This window comes from Anopheles stephensi, chromosome X (assembly GCF_013141755.1).
Source record: "Anopheles stephensi strain Indian chromosome X, UCI_ANSTEP_V1.0, whole genome shotgun sequence".
In the NCBI taxonomy this organism is placed as follows: domain Eukaryota; kingdom Metazoa; phylum Arthropoda; class Insecta; order Diptera; family Culicidae; genus Anopheles; species Anopheles stephensi.
This window is the reverse complement of record NC_050201.1, coordinates 7,172,403-7,195,063: the sequence shown is the minus strand read 5'-3', so window position 1 is coordinate 7,195,063 and position 22,661 is coordinate 7,172,403. Positions and strand designations below refer to the sequence as shown.

The following is a 22,661-nucleotide window of genomic DNA, read 5'->3' as shown; positions in this document are numbered from 1 at the left end:
TGACAGCTCCCCGACAGTTACAAACAGCAATTCAAAATAAAATGATGAAAAGTTTAAAAATGTTGGATGCCTGTGTCCATCCGTTTGTTGTAATGGTCCACATCATATGCCAGGTGAAGGTGAATGGAAATCCCTCAGGGCTACCACCGAGGGCCCGTGCGCCAGGGAGATGGGCTGGCCTGTTTTCTTTTCAATATGGCACTAGAGAGAGGACCATCCGTCGCTCGGAGGTGGAATCTTCGGGGACCATCTTCTATAAGTCAACCCAGATCCCTGGCATAGACTGATGACTTAGACATCACCGGTTTGAGGCTCTCATACGATGTTGAAGCTTTCCAAAAAATCAAGTGACCGACACTAAACCTCAGGTTGGAACTAGTGATGGGTTCTCTGGAACGGACCCACGATTCCGATCCGGTTCCGACCGATGTCATTCCAGTTCCGATTCCGAGGAAAAGGAATAGTTCGTTCCTCCTGGTCCGGAACCTTCCGGAACAATCGGAACCGTCTGGAACACTGACAGCAGATTGATGGACAAGCATTAACAATGTGAATTGTTGTGCAATGACGGCCCATTTTATGAACAGTAAATTTGAAATTAAATTTGGGGGCGGTCCGGTGGCGCCGGTCTTCACACGACAGTTCCGGGGTTCAAGTCCCATCCAGACCACCTCCCCGTACGTAAGGCTGACTACTTTACTCCGTGTAAAACTAAGTCACAAAAAGTCAGAAGTGGCAGGCCGAGACCACTCGAGGTTGTAGTGCCAAGGAAGAAGAACAAATTTGAACTGTGTTCGTATTTATTGGAATGTTCGGAATTTTCTTTGTTTCGGAAAGCAAATGTTTCTGTTCATACGGTTTTCTACGATTCCGACGGTTCCGATGGTTCCAGACGGTTCCGACGGTTCCGACGGTTCCGATCGTTCCAGAAGGTTCCGATGGTTCAGACGGTTCCGACGGTTCCGATGGTTCCAGACGGTTCCGGACGGTTCCGGACCGTTCAATTGCAACTACCCTTCGAAACTGGTTCCAATTTTTGTTGGACCCTTTCGGAACCAGTTCCGCTTGATTCTCAATTTTACCCATCACCGGTTGGAGATTCTTCTTGGGCTTCAGGAGAACCTCAGGTGGGCCAGCATGAGAATGAAACCGGACGATCTAACCGGTAAAGTCCTTTTTATTCCGTCCACACGGACAGAGGTGACGTGGTATGCCCAATCTGAGATGGTGTTGATGCGTCCGGCAGAGCCTTGACAATCGATTGAGGATTGCTGCAGCAGTCCAAGACCTCGTAGCGGATAAAGTAAAAGTGAAGTTCCATAAACATTCAGCTAAAGGATAGGAGGATCAATAAACAGAGAAGTCATCGCGGGGTCAATCCTCGGTGGAATCTACTTCCTAAACCGCCACTTCAAATTAATCGTTTCGTGTATTTAAATTATAACAACGGTTTGTTTAAACTACATCCAACTCAAATACGGAGCGCGTCTTGTGCGAATCGAAAGCTCTGTTATAACTGACGATGGTTCCCCAAACGTGATGCCAGTACGAACTCCAGCCGGCACCATCTAGTAGCGAGTAGCGTATTCAGTTCATGCTTTAAAGGGGGGCGGGTGCGCGACCATAGCACTCAATTACAGCTTACTTCGAAACCATCATCTGCGGGTTGACGCGTTTCTCATTTGGCAGGAACGTTCTCCGCAATTTGCCCACGATTCATGCCCCACTCAATGAAAGATGGCATCGATGTCGGGTACACCCTTGGGGTGTTTAAATTTGGCCGGTTTGAGTGGTCGCATCCGCAGCGGATCCGCCGTGCGTGACGTTTGATTCAGCGACTCCTGGTAATCTTCCTCCTCGAGCCGTTCGGAGATGTTCAGCGTGAGCCGTTTCACACTGTCCTTTTCCTCCTGCAGTTTTCGCTCCTGCTCGCGTATGTACTGTGCCAGCGAGCTGTCTTCCGGTGCTTCGAACGTTTTGTACAGCTGCTGTTTGCCCTTGCCGCGTATCATCAGCGCGAACGGTACGGTGTCGGCCTTAACGTTTGTTGGTTCCTGAAACAAGGGTACGAATTATGGCAAACGAACAGAGAAGTAAGACCTTCACCTTTCCTACCTGCAGCTGGTCGTACGTTTTCTTCGTCTCATTGCGAAACGTGATCGGGATTGGGACGTGTTTGGGATTCACCTTGGCAGAGTCTTTCGCCCGCTGCTGACAGTACTCGGACGACATCCGCTCAAACTCACGCTCGAACTCTAGGTCCTCCGGTTGCTTCTGGCGCGGTGGTTCCACCATCTCCACCTCCAGCACACCGTCCCGTTCGTCATCGTAATACTCCCTGTCCTCCTCCTCGTTATCATCCTCCTCCTCCTCCTCCTCCTCATCGTCCTCGTCGTAACCTTCGAGCTCGGGATCGACACCGTCCATCGGTGAGGGCGTACCATCGTCCTCATCGTCGACCGGCTGCCGCTTACCATTGGGACGCTTCGTACCACCGTACCCTTCCGATATATCGTCACCCGCATCCGACGTACAGTCGTCCGATTGTACCGAATCTTCGTGATCCGATGACTCCGGTGCATCACTCACCGTGCGCAAACTGGCTGGCTGCTGCCCAATCGCCTGATCGGCATCCTGGTTCACTCGTTCCAGCTGATCGCCGGGATAAATCTTCTTCCGCAGCGAATGGACCGCTTCCCTTGCCTGCTCGAAGCTGGTGTACAGCTTTAGCTTCGGCCGTAAACACTTCAAACACTCCCGGTACATGTGATCCATCAGGATCGGAAACAGATCCTTCACCTTCGGTACCACGCTCGGGGCGGCTTTTTCTTCGCCAGCGGCACCGGCTCCGGCACCGCCACTGGTCGCAAAATATGGATGCGATTTCTTGTACCAATAGTACTGTTGGAAGAAGACCAGAAAATAGTCCAACCGACGACGGTTCTCGCCGGACATGAAGTAATGGCCGCACGTATCCAGCAGCACGCAGGCCAACTTCAGCCGGAACAGTGACTCGGGTGGGTCCACGATCGACGGAGGCCCCTCGTGCGACAGGGTCACGCCGAACGAGATGATCGAGTACAGCGTGTTAATAATGTTGTCCGAATCGACCAGCTGGTAGTTGTACAGCTCGCCTAGATATTTTACCATCGCCACGCGTCGCTGTGCCAGCTTGTTGTCGTGTATCTCCAAACCCGCCCGTATATCCTCCAGCACCGTATCGATCACGCGGATTACCGCCTTCTCCTGGTACGAGTTTAGGCCGGCCAGCAGGTCGGCCATGCTTCGGATCAGATGGTACCGTATGTTGTACGCACGCGATAGGCAACGCACCGCATAGTTAAACGTGCCCTCGTCCTCCCAATTCAACCGACGCAGCAGCTGTATCAGCTTGTCAACGTTCGCTTTGTCGAGCTCTTTGAAAATAAGCTGCCGGATGTAGGTATGGATGAGTGGACGTACCTTGCGCGTCACCTTCAACCCTTCCGGCCGCTTTACCAGATAGTAAACGTTCTCCACCTGCTGCACGTACCGGTCCAGCATTGTGGTGTTCATCTTTAGGCGCATCATCTGTTCCAGGAATGCGTTCGTACGCATCCGACTGTCCGCGCAGTTGTACAGATATACGCCGCACACCTCCAGAAACGCGCACGTCATCTCCACGTTGTGATGCTGGAAGCTGTGCAGCAAGCAGCGCAAACAGTACAACGCTTCCAGCTTCTTGTAGATGCCAAACTTGACCAGCTCACCAATGTACCGTACCACCTTTATCTTCGTTTCGATGTTAATCTGGTCCTTCTTCTTTAGGTGGTATTTGAAATCGATCTTCAGCATCTGGCACAGTTCGTGCGCTACGTCGGGTGATACGAGATCAATGATGGCGACAAACCGCGCATACATCGGTAACAGATCGAGCCGGGTACGCTGCACGCCGAACAGCACCTTCACCAACCGTTTGCGCTTGCTTTTGGTGTTCAGATTGAGCAGGAAATCGATCGCCGCATTATCGATTAGCTCACGGTTGACGCAGTTCTGCAGATTCTGTACAAACTGTTCGAAGTAGCGCCGATTGCCTTGATTGCTCGGTGTACCGTTACCACCGCCGACGATCAAACTGCCTCCGTTCGGTCCCTCCTTCGATAGCTCACCTTCGGCACCCTCCTGCTGATCCGCACCCGCCCCAGCACCTGCCGCATCTTCCTCGTCCAGCAGGGACGATGTAGACTCGGAATAGCTTAAATCGCCATCCAGCTCCGGCAACTCCATGTCGAGCGTTTCTTCCGTGATGGGCGGACCGGCCAGCATATCCGGCACCAGTTCCATGGTTTCCTCACTATCCTCGTCATCGTCCTGCTGGGGCAGCTCTTGCATTTGCTGCGGATTCTGCGAACCGACTCCCTCTCCACCCGGTTGCTTCTTGTCGCAGTAGTTCGGCAGGAACTGGCGCAAATCGGGCAGATCGACATAGAAAGATTTCGTTTCCTCATCGCGCCACGGATCGAGCGTGCCAAACTGTAGCTCCTCACCGGCTCGCCCATCCAGTATAGCACCTTCGGTCGTTGCACTCGCCTCCGGCAGCTCCTCCAGCTGCGGTACGGCCTCCCCGAGCAAGTCCGCAAGCGCACTGGTGGATGCGTGCAACTTTTCGTACGATGCTTGCAGCTGGGCCAGCTGTTCGCGCTTTTCGGCCGTCACTTCGCCTTTGGATTGTAGCATCTTGCGACGGGATTTTTCGGCCAGCTGCAGCTGCCGGTGCTCCGACCGTAGATGCTCCGCCAGCGATTGGTAGTAATCGCGCAACAGATTTCGCAAGTTGCTTTGCCGGTCTGCGGAAAGCAGTGGTGATACCGGCATGGTAACGCCATGCTTCTTCGCCAGCTCGGTGATCCGCGCCGGCACTAGTCCCGCGTACTCGTCGCCACAGTGCTTGCAGAACGAGAGCACGATCGATAGATTTACGTGCTCCTCCTTATCCTGCGTTATCAACCCGGTAAGGCACGCTCCGAGCAGCGGCAGTCCCGTCTTGTTCGGGAAAATTCCCACGCTGATCAGTTCCGCGTAGAAGCGTAAATCGACACGCATCTTGCTCGGATTGGCAACCTTCTCGCCCGGTTTTATCAGCAGCAGCTTCTGCCAGTTCTCGAGCAACGTCGGCGCAAAGTCGGCATAGTTCCGGTGCAGATGGTTGCATAGCGTCAGCACCGCACCGATATCGCTCATCTTGAGTTTCGCCTCCACCAGTGCCGCACTCACCTCCGAGATGTATTTGGTCAGGTTCAGTCCGGACACGTCCTGCATCAGCGATGGTAGCTGCTGGGCGGTGAACTGTTTCAGCCTCTTCACAAACGCCGTGTTCTTCTTCAGACTCGAATCATACCGGAAGAAATCTTCCTCGGCTGGCCGTTCGGGTGATTGGTTCTGTTGGCGTTCCTGTGCCTTTTGCTGGTAGCGTTCCTGCAGGTTGGAAACGAACGCTTCCAGCTCTGCTTTCTCAGCATTCTCGTCCGCCACAAGCGGATCGCCGGACGGGACACCGTCACCATTTTCCTCCGCTTCTTTTTCCATCAATCCTCTGTTGATCAATTCTTCTTTAACAGATAATTTTATTTCCGGTTTCTAGACCTAGCTAAGCTTTGAATTAAATCCGCAACTACAACTCCGGCAGTGGAAAAAAACTCGGCAAGCATGCCCGTATTCTATGCCTACATTTCCTACAAAATCGTTCGCGTTCTGTGTTTACAATATTTCAACGGTTTACACTTGCTGGTTTGAAGATCGAACAGTTGACAGATAGAAGAAACGGTTTTATTTGGTTGAAAACGGTTGTGCAATAAAAAATGAATCGAAATCGGAAAAATATTCTTTCTTTTATTACTATTTGCATGTGTATAATTATAAAATACAGCAATACAGTCAGACCGTCTCCCATGTATAAAAAAAAAAAACAAAACAAAAATTCAAAATTCAACTTCTCCCGATGACGACAGACCGAATAAATGAATATATTTTGTTTTATAAATTAAATTTCCTTATTAACTATATAAGTAATACTCGCTCAGCTGCTTACCAACTTGGTCAATCGCTCCAACAATCCTTCCACATCGTCGGCCTGCTCATTCCTCACCAACAGATCCCACGGACCGTAATCATCCAGATCGCATTCCGACTGTACATCATCGACGCTCGTTTGAAATTGCCAGCCGCGTTCCGCGCGTATCGCTTCGCTCGCCTCAATCCGCACCGTACGTATCCGTTCCGGACCGTACGTTTCCCGGAAGTAGCGCACATCCGTCTTCCGCCGTATGTCGCTCACGATGCAAATAGGCCGATCGACTGTGGTGCAGGCCGCTCGGCAAAACACACCGTAATCTTCCTGCCGACGGGCATCACTCCACTCGATCATCTCCTTCCGGTAGCGTTCCTTGTACGCACCGTCACTGAGCAGCTCGTCCAAATGCAACCCCTTCCAGTCGGCCCAGTGTCGCTTGATGGGTTCCGAGATGCGTATAATCTGTGCCTCTTCCATGCCGAGCCTAAAAGCGATACAGAGCGAGGGGTTAGGTGTACGTAAGCGATCGTTGCGAGATTCGATCTTTACCCACCTTTTCAGCAGCGCATCCGCTAGAAAGTCTTTACCGCATTTCCGTTTCCCACTTAGCAGGAGTATGATCCGTGGCAAGGGACAATCCGATACGTTTGTCATGGTCAAGCCATAAATTGTAGTAGTTAACTGTGACCTAAAAGAGGAAGTCTATTCGTCAAGGATTGGAGATCATCGTCGACTACAGACTTCGCTCAAGAATTATTTTAATGTTGTCAACTGCTTATATCTGTGCTCCGTCGGCCTTAAAATCAAAGCAAATATTAAACAGAAAAGCGTATAAAACCTCAATAGAACAACAATAAACGATGAAAGAATGTATATATGCCTGATTGCTGACTGTTTTCCGGCTTTTGCTGTGTAAAATTCAATTTATCTACAGATTTTATAACAATCATAGAGAACACCTCTCCTGTATAAACCTTATCAAAAACACGATTCTTCTATACCCTGCAAAAACATCTGATGGTGTCGCATGTGTCTGTTCTAAGCACACTACACATGGGTAATTACAGCCGTTTGCTCAATCGGTCCACACCACCGCTCAGCGATTATAAACGTGCAGCATACGGGACTACCCGAAACTCGATTGACGGTCCTGACGGCGCAGTCTTATTTCTCAGCATGAAAATGGCTGAGTTGTGAGCGTCGTTCTATTAGCAATATTTCCGGTCGATTTCAATGGTTCCTTCTGCACGCGACCGTATTCTCGAACCGATACTGTGTTCCCGAACCAACACTGGACGCCGTTTTGATCCTTCCATCATCCTCCCGCCCGCCGTTGAACAATATTTCCTAGCTGCTGCTGCTGCTGGTGCTGCTGCTGCTGAATGTAATTGAAAGGGGGAGTAGTAAAAAGCAGACGAGCAGAGGAGCGTATACGGTTCGCGAACAGGGAAGAAAAAATCGAACCAATCGAGAAGTACCGCATAGCACGGTAAAGCAGGAAGCTGGCTCGCTGGCTAGCTGGCTGGACGGGACAAAGCCTAGATTCCAGAGCAGCAACAGTGGAAGAACGATTCTTACATGCAGGTGCAGGTTCTCGGAACCATTTTGTAGATACGCTCGTGTGGTTCATACGGTTGCCCAGGGGAAGGATTGCAAACAGACGGGAAGGTAGTGCCTGTTAACCTGTTAAGTATCATCTATTCGTTAAGCAAACGCCGTGCTACACACCAACGGAATGCGCTGCCGAACCGCAATCGCACGCAGTAAGTATATGTTTGCAGAGGGTTTCACATAATTTCCAATTGCCTTTTTTTTATTTTGTTTCTCACTCTATCACTGGTCCCCCCTTCATGCCGCATACATGCGAATACGCTTCCTTTGTTGGAATGATGATGCTTTCAGAGGATACTGTTGCTTCATTCATCCACTTCCTTTCCTGGGCTTCCGGTTACAATGTTAGGTTACATTTCCGGGCCAAATTTTGCTATCTGTGGTGGGATTTTCATTTCATTCCTACCTTGTATTCCTCCCAAGGAACCTTCGCTTGTTAGATGTTCAACACTGGACATGCATCTCACGGACAATAACTTTTTCAATTCAACCACTTCCAGGTATACAGACATAACTGCTGAAGAATGTGTGGAAATCGTATTAGTCATGCAGGTCGAAGATGGTGAACTCACCACACCACCGCGATCACTGATTAATATTTTGACCTATAGATCGCTGATTGCCTTTTTCGGTGCATCAAAAACACCGTGTTGCCGTTCAAGATTGATAATCTTGACACGAATAGTTTTTGTTGTAGAAATTATATATTTTTGCATCAGTTCGTGTGTTAATAATGCTCTTTAGTTGCATTGATCTATAACAATGATTAATTATAAAAAAAAACTCGGCAACAAGAGAAACGAAACAGTTTAACCAGTTGCTACTTCTGCATGTTTTTTGCTTTCTTTCTCATTTATACGCCAATTTACGTAAGGGCTGATCGTAATCTATGCTCTAGCGAACGCGATCGTCAGGGAGAAACAACAGGATGATAGTCTCCGCAGCTTTACGCACTGTATAAAACTACCGACGATGCAAACATTTTATGTTTATATATTTCCTTTCCCTTTTCCAGAGCGATAATATATCACCGCCTAAACAGAGAGTGGCCTTCAGTTTTCATTAAGCTGTGAAAATTTGTAGAAGCAAACACCAGAGAGCAATATAAAAGGGACAATCGAAGCCAGGAAGAAAGAATCATCTGCCTAAGCGTTTGATCGCGGACCAGCGGAGCATAGCGAGCTAACCATTCACTACTTTCCCGCCAATCAATAACCATCGTTGCCACTTGATGCATAGCACCTCTCAGGGAGGTAGTATGGCTGCTACACTGCTACAGCAGAAAACTTTCATGAACGGTCTCACGGCCAGTTCAAACAGTGCCGGGGCGCCGGACGGGGCCGCTAGCAATCCGACGGTATCCAGCGCCGGCACGCCAACGGCGCTGGTAGGCACCCCAACGGCCGGTGGTGGCGTCGGTATAGTGAAAACGTTCCTGCCCGTGTCAAAAACACTCATCCATCACCTGCTGCCTAATCATGCGCTACAGACCGACCATCACACGGCCGCTGGCAATTTGCTGCACCGGGGAAATAATTCCACCGCCACCGGTGCATTTGTCGTCGTGTCCTCCCCAACGCTCGATAGCAACAATCATCACAGAACTGAGCAGTATCGAACAAATCGAGGCACGTCTAGCGTAAGTACGTACAATATTCTAACACCAAGCGGATGTGAAGATCCGCCGGCCAGCGCACTGGACGAGATCTTCAGTCCATTACCTCGTCAAGCGGAAACGTCCGCACAGCCTTTGGAAGGTGTGACCGATTGTGTGTGGGACGCAATCGAACCAGCACCGGTTATTACTGCTACAACCCCGGAGACCATCGGCCATTGTCAGCAGCAACCCACCACATCCACCAATCATGCCTCAATCAACCAGCAGCACGCACTGGCCGGCGTCCATCATGCAAAGGATGCGAATGAACGTTCGCTTGTTCCTGCCGACACGGTGGCCGAGCTGTCGCCGGAACAATCCGAAACCAAGACCGTACCGGAAGCGGCCGACGAGCAGGATGCCGAGCCCGAGCCGGAAATCGACATCGTCATCAACAATGTCGTGTGCTCGTTCAGTGTTCGCTGCCATCTTAACCTGCACGAAATAGCGCTCAACGGCGATAATGTGGAGTTTCGCCGAGAGAACGGTATGGTGACGATGAAGTTACGGCGCCCGTACACGACCGCGTCGATCTGGTCCTCGGGCAAAATTACCTGTACCGGTGCAACGTCCGAAGATCAGGTATGCAGCAAACCCCCTTTTTTTAATCTACCTCTGCCATAGCTAAACGGTTCATTTTCAGGCTAAGGTGGCGGCACGTCGCTATTCGCGCTGTCTGCAAAAGCTCGGCTTCAATGTGCGGTTGCGAAACTTTCGCATCGTTAACGTACTCGGCACCTGTGCGATGCCGTGGGGTATCAAAATCGTGAACTTCTCGGAGAAGTACAAAAAGGACGCTAGCTACGAGCCGGAACTGCATCCGGGTGTCACGTACAAGCTGCATTCGCCACGTGCCACACTGAAGATATTCTCCACCGGAAGTATCACTGTTACCGGTAAGCTTGCTACGCCATTTGCTCTTTTTTTGTTTATTTTGCTGTTACTGTTTTAGACCTACTGAACACCTTCGTGTGATATGGCTAGCATCTTTTCTCAGCCCGTACGCAGGGATGAGTACTTTCTACGGGTAAAAGCAAATCACAGAAAGCCAGCAATGGCAGGCCGAGACCTTTCGAGGTTGTAGTGCCAAGGAAGAAGAAGAAGATCTATCAGAAAAGTTTGAGAAGTGCTCTGTCCAAGAAGGAAGCGTTCTAATTTCACCCTTGTTTGCCTAACTGATTGTTAGTTGGCATTTCCTTCTCTCACTTCCGTCGCTCTATTTCGTTTGATTAGTCACTTTCTCAAACTTCTCTTGCCTTGGTGCGATACATTCAGCTCTCATGTAGCAGTCATAACGAAAGCCAATAAGACTTTTGCATTCATCATTCGAGTATCCGCATTCGAGTATAAACGCATAGTTTGCTCTACGCCTTTACCGCCGTATAAACCACAGAGAGCTTCTGTACGGTCTTGACTCGCTTAGCCGTTAAGGCAATAGCCACATCCTTTTTTTATTGTAGGTTCCTTAGATGAAATGGCTATCAAAGCTAGTTGATATGGCTTCAGATGACAAGGGAATCAAATACCTTTTTATTGTAAAGTGTTCAGATGATATTATCATAGTAGCCGATGCTATTGTACGCGTCTTCTCAGCGCACGGGTTAGTGCGGTCCGGTGGCGGAGGCGATAACGGTGCCGGTCTTCTTCACACGGCAGGGCCCGGGGGTTCAAATCCCATCCAGACCGCCTCCCCCCCCCCCCGTACGCGAGGCTCTGTGACTACTTTACTCCGGGTAGAATCAAGTCACAGATGACCACAAATTGCAGGCCGAGACCTCTCGAGGTTGTAGTGCCATATACAATCCGGTTGTTATTAATCATATACACCCTTCTTATCACTTATTTCAAGGAATGATTATAAGCTTAAACCACTAAAAGCCCTGAAATGTTGTCTTGCCTTGATATCCTTGGCTGCTTAATATCAAGACGATTCCGTCATTTGTCTGTGCCATAGAGACAGACATTTGATTTTGGACTATATAAAGTAGAGTATAAGCGCTTCCTTAGCTGCTGTTTCTAATGTTTCTGTTTTTTATCTTTCCCTAAAGCCGCTAGTGTTGCCTACGTGCAAGCCGCCATCGAGCACATCTTTCCACTGGTGTACGAATTCCGCAAGAAGCGTACCCCACACGAAAAGCTCGAGCTGCTGAAGCAACCGCCCGCCTTCGATCAGCAGGACTTCGATATGCCGGAGGACGGCGATCCCGACCTGGCGCAGGCGGCCGCCGGTACGGTGAGCGGACCCGTGCCGGACGACCTGGACGATCTCGTCGCGGAAGATTACGAAATGCACGACGAGGAGGAGGAGGAGGAGCTGGAGAACACTGCTGCTGCCGGGAGCCTGGGAACCGGTAACGCCAAAGCAATAGACAAAAGCAATAGTATTAGGGTAGGGTGCGCCACTGCGAAGGAGGGGCAACGTTTCGTGCGTTAAGCTATGCTCTACGCTGGGCAGCTTCCTGGCAGTCGCATCAGAGAATGCAACCATTCATTATTCTACCAATAATGCTCAGTGACATCCCCACCCCCCCGCACCCCTAACCCCTTACGGCGGTCACGGTCACGAAATCCTTAACATAGCAATAATCCTTTATCTCGGATCTTCCACTTCCAAACAAACACATACACCCACCCCATTTCGATACAAAAAAAAGCACACACACACACACAAGTATATCTTACTCTTTTTATCTCCTTTATCTCTCTTCATCTCTCTATCTCACTCACACGGAAAACCCCCTTTACATTACATACTCATGATGGAAGCTGCTTGCAGTGGTTAAGCTGTTTCAATATTTTTTACGTTTTATTGGACGCATTTCATTTTGGACACATTAACAAACACACACCCTTGCTGCTGCATCCCCCCCCAATCACCCCCCCCACCCCTAGGACGGTTCCAGTTACTCTCTGGCTTAATTTATATTTAATCAACGCCCGTGAGTGTTGTGTCGTTACATCACCAACATTTTCCTTCTTTCCCTTGGTTTTTTTTTTTGTTTTGTTTAAATTCTTATTTATAAATATAAACCACAGGAAAAGCTTACATCTGTTTGATGCAATATGATTTACCCAGACAGGCTGTAGCTTCGCGAAAAAACCGACGTGTCTAAGGCAGAACTACTATCAATCTGAGGGGGGGAAAGCAAAAATGTTTATTAGGATGAAGGGACACACTGCCATTGCCTTTGTTTAGCTAAACAATTGGCGTGAGTCTGTGACTACTTTTATGATCCCGCTTTACTATACTCATAGATTACTACATTAACGAATATTTGCGTTAAGCTTTGTATACACGATTTCCGGCTATCGAGAGTGAGCGAATGGAAACATTCGGGCAGCCGGTTTTTGTTCCCCCCCAAGGTCATGTAACAAATGTTTACATGTTCTCACACACAACAGTGTAAGCCGATCCGGGGGGGATTGTGGTCGCTGTTCATTTGAACCAGCGGCGTATTTTGAAGAAGAAAAGAAGGTTTATCACACATACCGACCGCCTCTTTACATTTAGCTGCGGGTAACAGCAGCAAGGAGCAGCAGCGCATCACAAAACTGCCGGAGAAACAAACAAACAAACAAAAAAGGGGGAGTTAAAGTGGTAGTAGCGAGCGAGAGTTAGTTCATAGTTTAGTTCATAACTAGAGCTTTTAATGATAAATAGGCTTTATAGCGTTATTACAAAAAGTGCCCCTAGTGTAAGTCGTACAAACAAACAAACAAAAAACTAAACGAAGGCCGTTTAATCCGCGTAACCCGTAAGTTTTGTTTTCCGGATATGCCTCGAAACTATCCTGCAAATGAATAAGCAATAGCCCTAATAAGGGACATAAATCACACACACACACATACATATACATATATACATATGATAGTTCCAGTTAACGACATAATCTAATCCACCGTGGCCTGAGGATCAGAGTCAGAGTTGAAAGGAACCAAGCACGAAACGCGCTCAGTTTTCATTTTGTAGCTAATTCGTTTCTCCTACGGTTAAGCGATTAACTTAACAGGTACGACAACAATCTTCCAAAACAAAAAGTCGTTTTACTGTGGCACAGTTATGTTAAATTCTGTTTCAAATTTTCCGCCTGGTTTTGTGGTGAACTTGTTTTCCTTTTTTTTTCTTCCTATTATCGCGATTTTGCTTACAAGATCGGCTATTAGACAAGAGAATGGACTAGAGGTAGAAAAGTAGTGGAGGGCATTGTTGAGTATTTATCTATATTGTTTTGAGTAGAAACCTTTTTTTTTTGTTTTGTTTTGGTCGTAACGAAATAGTGAATTTCGGAAATAATTATAAGGTTGCGCGAAAGGATATTGGTCCCGTAAGGTATGGCTGTCGCTTCACTGACACCGACCGGCGATTCTGACGGCAGGAGAAAAACAAAAAGCAAAGTAGAGTAAGGAAGTAATAACCAAACCAACCAAGTGCTTGCAACGACGATGAAGCGTTTATTACACATTAAGACTCATAAATCTCGGAATAAAAGTGAACGGATCCGCAAATACTGGATAAGGAAGGTAAACAGCAAAAGGCAGATCAAAGCAGGACGGTACACAGTGTCAAACAGTGTCACAGTGCGTACTGTTGAATCTGGGACACTGGTTAGATGATATTAGCAATATCAAATAGTAGCGAATACGGAGCGAAGTTGTATCATGATATATCAAGACGGGGATGGCGAGTCATCCCCCCCCCCCCTCCTCCCTCCCGTAAATCCGATGAGAAGACGACCGATCACAAACGATGTAGCACCAGTAGGCGTGATGAAACCAAAGACTTACATTTGTATTATTGCACACATCAAAAAAGCGATCGGACGATCGTTTGAGGCGAGGAAGCGTATGGGAAAAGGAAACCCCGGAAGTGAAACGATCGTAGAGAAAATAAAATGTGCTTGCGTTTGCTTTTGAGACGCAATATTTCTAATGAGAACACGGAATACAGCTGTGGTTTTAAATGAGTTTTTTTTTTTTTTGGGACAGCGATTTGCGTGCAACGCTCACGCGCTATTGATAGCCGATTCAATAAAGTCTAGTGATGGGCAAAACGATGTTTTGGTCAGAATCGATTCCGGAGCGCTCCGAAGAGTAGGTGCGGAAATCAATTTCAGATTATGGATCTGATTCCGGGGAATAGGTTGCTAAACCGGTTCCGGAATCGGATTCGGAATTGAATTTTAATTGAATATTAATATTTATTACTATTATTATTAAATGCTACAATAATTATTCTCTTTATAGCTATCTCGGTTGCGTCTTGTTCGGACTTTAGACGAAAACAGAAAAAATGGAAACAAACAGCACAATATAGTAAGCTTTAAGGGTATCGTTGCCGAGCAAACCGCAAATCAATTATGATAAGAAAGATTTTAAAAAACATCAAACCACCATTGGCGACACCAGAGAACATTTGTGAGCAAATATCGTATCGTAGAAAGTAGGGCAACAGAAAAATAAAAGCAAGTTTGGTACTGGAATTTGTTTCCTAAATCGTCAGTGAGATTGATTCCAGATTTGGTTCTGGGCTTGGTTCCGTACTCAATTCCGGTCGTGGCTCCGGAACCGGATCCCGATTCCAAGCGCCCATCACTTATAAAGACCTTTTCGGAGGATTTATCAATGCCATCATTGCAGCTAAAGGCGGGATGGGTCATCCGGTCCCAAGCATAGAGCATAAAGCGCGTGTCCCTGCTGGCTCCTCCATTGTCCAATGTCCATTGTCGGGGATGGCCAAAAATTCTGCTGAGCGGCTCTTCCTCTCGAACGCGGCTCATAGATTTCGTCAGTTTTGAATATGGATCGTTCTATCTTATTTTCCCCGTCAAGCGTCTTCTATACCTCAGTATGGCATATATCTCGCATATAGTAATTGGTATACTGCTCCCATCCAAGGGAACGGGGCCTACGAATTGTAAACGTGCCTTCCGATGCCTCTGAGTCATATCGGCCAGCGAAGCGCTTGTAGCTACGATTACAAAGTTTGATCGCAATGAGTTGCGGATTTTATCTGGTCTGTAATGTTTCAGGCAAGTGTGCTAAAACGTTTGTTTATAAAATAAATCTACCCTTGATGTTATTACCTGTTAGCGTCCCGGTGGTAGAGGTGACTGTGGTGCCCGTCTTCACACGACAAGATCGGGCATTAAATCCCATCCAGAATCCAGAACCAGGAAGCTGGAAATTGCAGGCGCGCCCCATGACCTATGGGGTCTTCAGGTCAAGAAGAAAAAAAAATCTGGGTGTTGATTTATTTCTCTGATCCGTAGTGATACGACCCTTTCCAATTATATTTTTATTTTAATTCTGACGGCTTGGCGCCGTTTTGCCAGCACTGCATGTGCTAGAGAATTACTAATTTACAAAAAAATTACAAGGCATTTTCTCCCTATTATTTTGCCTTACCCCGGACATGCTCGGTTAACTAATTCCAATTTGTTTTGTTTATTTATCTTAAGTATGTCGGCTTGACGCCGTATTTTTTACCATTTGCAATTGTTTTCCTATTTTTTCCTCTTAACAAGTTTAAATTGGCTGTAAATTCATCTTTTCAGCGTATTTTTCGTGTTTGTGTGTTGGTAAGGCACACTTTGTCCGAGAATGTGAGAATGAATCGCTCCGTGTAGATAGGGCCAAACAATCATCCCATTCCCGGGGAGGGCCCAATCTCTACACACCTTGGTTCTGAGCTCCGCATCTGTCAACAACAGCGGCAACTGTCACTGTCACAACGGCTGTCACTGAAATTTGCTCACCCGAAAAACCCGAAATGCGAACGGACAAAACCTGCCCACGGCCAAGGAGCGCTCGCTCAGTTGACTTTCAAGCAAGGTGTATGTATTTAGAAGGTGGATTTTTATCGATTTGACAGGGCGACATTTTAGTCGAGTTATGTCAGAGTTTGTTTACAAAAACATATGGTATGGGGCAACAAACATAAACAAACAGCCTCGATTCTCAATCCCTTGAGCAATTTCGCTAATTTATGGGTCATTTTCGCATATCAAATGTTGTTCCACAGAAGATTGACGATATTTGGTTGCATTTTTCGTCAAAAAATCGCAAGCGATACCACCACCGGCGCCTCCTCCGACGCTGCCATCACTCTTCTCAATACCCTTCCCCTTGATCACCACGGAACTGTTATGTCAGGTCGAGAAATGTCAATTTGCTCTAAACAACTCTACCTTCTATATCCATATACCTTGCTTTCAAGTACTCCGCTTCACAGTAGGTGAACAAACATAAAAACAACCCAGACCAGGGCACCCACAGCTTGCTTCCGGTTCGGATCGTGAGAGAGCGAGAGAAGAAAAAAGAAAAACAACAAACTGCTACTGCCATACGGTCGCGAACAAAACACACGGGAGCCTGTTTGCGCCATTTTACCGTCAACAGTGATTACGATCAACCAAAACATCGGAACAGTGCTGCAGCATTCCGGAAGAAGACGTACCAATATTCGCCACCATCTGTGAAGGTAAATAACGCAGGTGCCCGTTCTTTGTTATGAAAAGCAAGGAGTAAAGAGGGTGGGGGGGTTTGCTGTGACATTTTCCCTGCTTATTCCTGTCCCCCCCACGTCGCCCAACACACTTTCTGTTTTCTTTCCCACCAGTCTGTGGACGGGAGGGGGTGGTTCGCAATAAGTTACTCAATCAGAATCTCACCCACCCACCACCGTTTCGATTCCAGCGCGTGAGCTGATAACGCGAAGTTGGTAAACAAGAAATTACGTTTCGCAACGTGAATCAAGGCCAATGCCATCGGGTTCGCCACAGACTGTTGACACGGCTGTAAACGTGCGTGCGTGTGTGCGCGCTGTGGGTGTGTTTCGAGTGGAGCAGTTCTTGGGGCTGCTCGCATGTACGCAGTGCTGGTCCGCAGATAAAATGCGTTGCGAATTAGAAAGGCGCGCGCGCGCCCGTCTCCACCGGACAAGCGAGACCTGATCAACACTTTGCTTAGGGGGAAGGGAAGAGATTTAGGACAAGAGGTGGTGGGGGGACAAGGTGAAACGTGCGCGCCAGCAGCGTTAAGATCCGTTCAAAACAAGTCGCACAAGACAAGGTTCTTTTTTTTCCCCCCGCGAAGCAGCAGTACACAAATTGCGTACCAATGTGACTAATAACTGCCAAACACACTCTCACCCGCGCGCACACACACACATACGTTCGTTAGGGCCTGAATTTATGGACCATTCCAATTAAATCTTGTGCAGAGCGAAATGGGTCCCCGCCGTGCGACAACTCGTACAAGGTTTTGCCGGACCGAAGCAGCAACCACCGGACAACAGCCCCGTACTTAAATGATTTGCCCTAAAGCGTACGCTAATTTGCTCTTTGTTGTTTCGGTCCGCTTGTAGCAGCAGCAGCAGCAGGGCCAAACCCGTCGTACGAAAAATGGGTCAAAACAGAGGCCTGGTGGATGGCGCGCAACGCCGGTTGGTTATTTTTAAAAACCCCAGAGAGATTTTTGCGCGTTTCGCAGTATCGCGAACATCCTCATTCGCGCTCGCGGGTAGGATGAGTCAGGCGGAAAACTCAGCCGTTTCCGTTCCGTAGCCCATGTTCGCGTGTCCTGGTCGAGGAAGCGTCCTCCCCCCCCCCCAGGACCAACCCAACAGAAGCAATTGTAAAACCGTCGCATCATGTGCGTCGTAAAACAGTCGGCCGCCACCGCAAAAACAAATCGCTCGAAATGCGTCAGCTCGTGTTTCGCCCAAATAGTGTGCCCTTTGTCTTTGGTTCGCATCGCGATCTTCTGTTACGCGTTCCATTTGTTTTTTTCCTTTTATCGGCAAACCCCGAACCGTTCGGTCAGCGCAAACCCGACCCAGGGAAGGCAGTAGTGTTAACAGGATTTTCTTTACCTTTTTGCAGCATATGAAGATGTTAAGGGAGAAGCTGGCCAAACTGTCCGGCGGGATGCAGCGGGGCATCTCGTGGTTTAAAGCTGGACGCATCGCCAGCCCGATGGCACTCATCTACGTACTGCACATGCTCTGGTAAGTGCCTGGCTGCTTTACGATCTGCGACATCAGGTTTTTATCGGTGTCGCAGTTGGATGCTTTGTGCTTTTTGTAAGTGCTACCAATTTATTTTTTTTATCGTCAAATGGCTTGCCTTTCCACGCCACATTGCAATACTTTTGTTTGTGCTGAGTTCGGTTGGGAAAAATAAATTTTATATGTTAAAATATTAATTTGACTACATGTACTACTCGAAGCGGAACACGGGAGAACAAACATACAACTCCGTAAAATCCCTAACTCGACAATGGAAAATGCTCGTACAACTCATAGACCTTCTCATGGTAGCGTGACGCCCCCGATGCCCCCGTACGCAACTAATGGGAGTTTCAGAACCTTTAAGGAAGATCTCGAGGCTTCATAACAACAATCCACGATACCGCTCACGGTTTAGCACCGTCGGCTGCCATTCCGTTTTCTCGTCTGTTCTGGCGGACGCATCAACGCCATCACTCCATTTCAGTTTGGGCCTACCACGCCTCCTCTGTCCATATGGACGCCCCTAAAAGGACTCTACGGGCTGGGTCGTCCGTTGTCATTCTCATAACGTGACAAGCCCGCCTGGCGCGTCTTGTACAGGCTGTAGAGCATTTCGTTCTGACCGCTCCCCTGTCCGCGCATCTTCTTCTTCTTCCTTTGCACTACAACCTCGAGAGGTCTCGGCCTGCCAATTTCTGGCTATCTGTGACTTGATTTTACCCGTAGCAAAGTAGTCAGCCCTGCGTACGGGGAGGCAGTTTGGATGGGATTTGCCCGTACGGGGCCAAAAATCCTTCTGAGCATCTTCCTCTCGAACACGGCTAAGCGGGTTTCAGCTTCGTTTTGGATAGCGTCCATGTCTGAGAGGCGGATGTGAGTACTGGGGACTATAAATGTTCTGTACAGTCCCAGCTTCGTCCGTCGCGACAGGTATTTAGAGTGGAGGAGTTTCTCCAGGCTGTAGTATGGCCGGTTGGCAGCCAGCACTCTGGCCTCGTAACTCAGTGCCAGTGCGTAAATCAGTGTTTTTTAGCTGGGCCGCTGGTGGTGCCACCATCATTTTGGTTTTCGCCTCGTTAATCTCCAACCCGAGGTTCCGTGCCGCACGCTCGATCGTTTGATAAGCTTCTGCTACATAGGAGAGCCTCAAACCAATGATGTCTATGTCACCATCGTGTGCCAGGATCTGGATTGACTTATAGAAGATGGACCCCGAAGTTTCCACCTCCGAGTCGCGGATGGTCCTCTCTCTAGCGCCAGATGGAAAAGGAGACAGGCAAGCCCATCTCCCTGGCGTACAAGCCCTCGGTGGTAGCAAAGGGCCCTGAGAGTTTTCCGTCCATCTTCACCTGACATGTTGATGTTGGCCATTGTCATTCTTACAAACCTGGTAAGCTTGGCCGGGACTCCAAAAGATCTCATTGTGTCGTATAGTTTACCCTGCCGATGCTGTCATATGCGGGGATTTTAAAGCCGATTGATTGGTTGACCCAATTTCTACAAATAAAAATGCCACGAGTAAAAATAAACTTTTGAAAAAATACGGCCCTTAGCGTATTAGCGCACCAAATATAAATATGATCGATCGAGGTAAATATGCTCACTCTGATGCATTCTTACGGCACCGCTCCATTTAGAGAGACTCTACAGAGCTTCACCCTTTCTTTGTTTATTTATTTTACACCACACTTGCAATCTAATGAATTTCATTTCCTTCTCAACCCGCACCGTAGGCCCGAATTTCGCCCATTCAGCATTCTGTTTGTGATTGCGATCGGATTTCTCTGGCATCGCTCAGCAATGGAACCGTGTCCGTCGATAAAAGCCTCTCCACTGGGCGAGATATGTTCGAAGGTTTGGGCGCTGCGAACTACACGACCGATCAGCATGGTGGTTGGCAGTGCCGGTGGCATCCTAACGCTTATCTACCTAGTTTGTAACGTGGTACCGCTGTGGCTGTCCCTAGCGATGGCCGGTTTGCTGGTGTACTGGGACCGATGGCAGTTCGGTGTTGCGGGCACGTTCAGCAATCCTCCAAGTGAGTGATTTACGTTTAAAAATAAAAATGCAACCATCGTTTTCTAACATTGTTTTATCGCCCGTTTGCTTTATGTTGTAGGTTTGCGGGACACGGTAACCGAACCGGAGATTGACGAGTTCGTACCGGAACTGACGGAAGTGAGTCGTGTGCTGTTGCAGGAGGTAGGTGAGCAGGGTGCAGACACAATCCCCTCGGTGGAAGGGTCCGCATCCGGTGCGGTGAGCATAAATAGGGCGGAAGAGGATGAAGAGCTGTACCTAAAGACGCTCATACCGGAAGCGAGCAGCAACGATTTTGAGTCAGCCGAACTGAGCGGTTCTAGCAGCGACGAGCTGTACTGTCCCGAGGGCCCGGTCGTCAGGAAGACGGGTTCCGGCCGGTTACACACGAAGCACACCACCGAAAAGCCGATCGAGTTTAAGAGCAGCCACTTTAATGCGAACAGCTCGTCCGACTCGGATGACAACATATCACGGGGCCTGTGCTTTACCGACGACAGTGATGGCGTGAGTCGTCGCAGCAGGCCGCAACAGCAGCAACCGGACAGCATGATGATGATGATGAGCGCCACCACCTTAGCGAGTAACGTACTGATGGACACCATGTGCAAACGTTTACTAGAAGCAGGTACCCTGCAGCAGCAGCAGCAGCAGCTACAGCAGCAGCTACATACCGTTCTTCAGCCGGCTGGTTTCGATCAACGAAATCCGCTGGTTGCCTCGATCAGTAGCACGATACAGGCGCTACGGGGGCAAACGGTTCAGGTGCCGGAAGAGGAGGACGATGAATCGACCGATCCGGACGAGGATAGCGATTTTGAAATGCTCAACTCCGAGGAACTGAACAACTTATGAGCACGAAAGGTTTGATTTTTTGTTCAGGGATTTATAGGAGAGAGTATGGGGGCGAAATAATAAGGGGGGAGGGGAGGGAGAAAAGGAAGGGAGCTATGGGAAATTTATCATGGAAATTCAATTTCCGGCGTCGCTATACGGTATAACTGTTTATAGACCCTGTTGCCATCCCGTGTAGACCGATCGGACAGGTTGCCCTGGTTTTATGTTATTGTTCAAATTATGTGTTATTTCTTTATTATTATTTTAATCAACTAGCTGTTAATATTGTTTTTTTCCTTCCCCGCAGGCTAACCACGTTAGCCACACTCCTTTTATTTTATTTTATTTTATTTTTTCCGTTAATCAAGGAGCGATATACGTTTACCAATTGCGAATTAACTTATCTTATCAGCTTATATTAATTTTAACTACATCGAATGTAGCACGGAGCAAAAGCTAAACTTTTTCAAAACTCTGATTACGAAAACACGGTTGTGTTTTCTCCTTGCAATCGATATTATTTTGTGAGTGTGTTAGTAAGATGTAATGTTTTATTTAATTTTTCGGTATTTGACAAAGATGGAAGTATCACCTTTCCACGTGACGAAAGTTCGTTTAAAACCCCCCCATTACCTGCATAAATTTGTTCTTTTTCTTTTTGATTAAAACGAATCCGTTGCTCATATCCGGTTTGCGGTGCGATCGCGTTACCCCCAATGTGAAAGGTTTTCCATTCTAGTCTAGACTTTATAAAGTGAGTGCAACCAAGAATTGTATCCGTATGAATTTACTCAAACAATAGTAGAATTAGCAACAACAGAAAAAAAAAAACATTGTTCGACAGACAAACAAACAAAAAAAGAAATAAAAAAATAAGTGTATGAAATGTGATATAATTACATCAGAGCAAAGTAAACTTCTCCAACGGAGTACTACTAATAAATGTTAAAAAGTCATATCTGCAAAGAATACTAACCTGTAAATGTTATTTTATCTTTCTTCTTCTTCCGTTTCTCTTCTTCTTCTTTGGCCTAATGCTCCATTTTCTTTTCTTTATAAGATTTAAATCGCCATGTTTCACTTGGGGCATTCTTACCCATTCACATAGCCGGATAGTCATGCATCTCCTGTACGCAAACTGTAGCTGCGTCGTGTGTTTTCACTTAGGTAATATTTGCTTAATAATTACAAATCATCGTAAAAAAGGCTCATTATAGAGATGTCACATAAAACGGCGTTTGGTTCCCTTTTTCCACATTATTTTACAGCTTATTAACACATTCCTGTTGAAATTGGACGTTTTTTTTTTAAATTTGAAATATTTCACCCACATGTCTGAAACATTTCATGAAAACATTCGATTATAATTCAAAACTTTATTTTCCTTTCATTTAATTACATATGCTTTGAGTCTTCCCGTATGCCTCCTTTTCTATTTTCTATGACTGAGACATTTC

General features: G+C 47.6%; 4 protein-coding genes across 5 annotated transcripts; 2 read left to right on the top strand and 2 right to left on the bottom strand.

Moving 5' to 3' along the window:
* Positions 1-1,410: 1,410 nt before the first annotated feature.
* Positions 1,411-5,722, bottom strand: LOC118517361 (regulator of nonsense transcripts 2). The gene is made up of 2 exons (XM_036063378.1): positions 2,116-5,722; positions 1,411-2,054 (listed from the first exon to the last, which is right to left on the bottom strand). Exons 1-2 carry the CDS (start codon positions 5,563-5,565, stop codon positions 1,728-1,730), a joined length of 3,777 nt encoding a protein of 1,258 aa, XP_035919271.1. The 5' UTR covers positions 5,566-5,722; the 3' UTR covers positions 1,411-1,727.
* A 241-nt stretch (positions 5,723-5,963) lies between these two features.
* Positions 5,964-6,955, bottom strand: LOC118517364 (probable phosphomevalonate kinase). Its single transcript, XM_036063382.1, has 2 exons — positions 6,603-6,955; positions 5,964-6,533 (listed from the first exon to the last, which is right to left on the bottom strand). The coding sequence occupies exons 1-2, from the start codon at positions 6,701-6,703 to the stop codon at positions 6,056-6,058; spliced, it is 579 nt and encodes a 192-aa protein (XP_035919275.1). The 5' UTR covers positions 6,704-6,955; the 3' UTR covers positions 5,964-6,055.
* Positions 6,956-7,172: 217 nt separating this feature from the next.
* On the top strand, positions 7,173-14,260 carry LOC118517362 (TATA-box-binding protein-like). Its single transcript, XM_036063379.1, has 4 exons — positions 7,173-7,812; positions 8,676-9,899; positions 9,961-10,213; positions 11,366-14,260. The coding sequence occupies exons 2-4, from the start codon at positions 8,892-8,894 to the stop codon at positions 11,749-11,751; spliced, it is 1,647 nt and encodes a 548-aa protein (XP_035919272.1). The 5' UTR covers positions 7,173-7,812; positions 8,676-8,891; the 3' UTR covers positions 11,752-14,260.
* A 2,265-nt stretch (positions 14,261-16,525) lies between these two features.
* On the top strand, positions 16,526-22,173 carry LOC118517363. Of its 2 annotated transcripts, XM_036063380.1 has the most exons (4): positions 16,526-16,797; positions 18,200-18,324; positions 20,061-20,365; positions 20,447-22,173. In XM_036063380.1, the coding sequence occupies exons 2-4, from the start codon at positions 18,203-18,205 to the stop codon at positions 21,220-21,222; spliced, it is 1,203 nt and encodes a 400-aa protein (XP_035919273.1). In that variant the 5' UTR covers positions 16,526-16,797; positions 18,200-18,202; the 3' UTR covers positions 21,223-22,173. The 2 variants fall into 2 exon arrangements, with proteins under 2 accessions (XP_035919273.1, XP_035919274.1); XM_036063381.1 differs by lacking the exon at positions 18,200-18,324.
* The last annotated feature ends 488 nt before the right edge of the window (positions 22,174-22,661 follow it).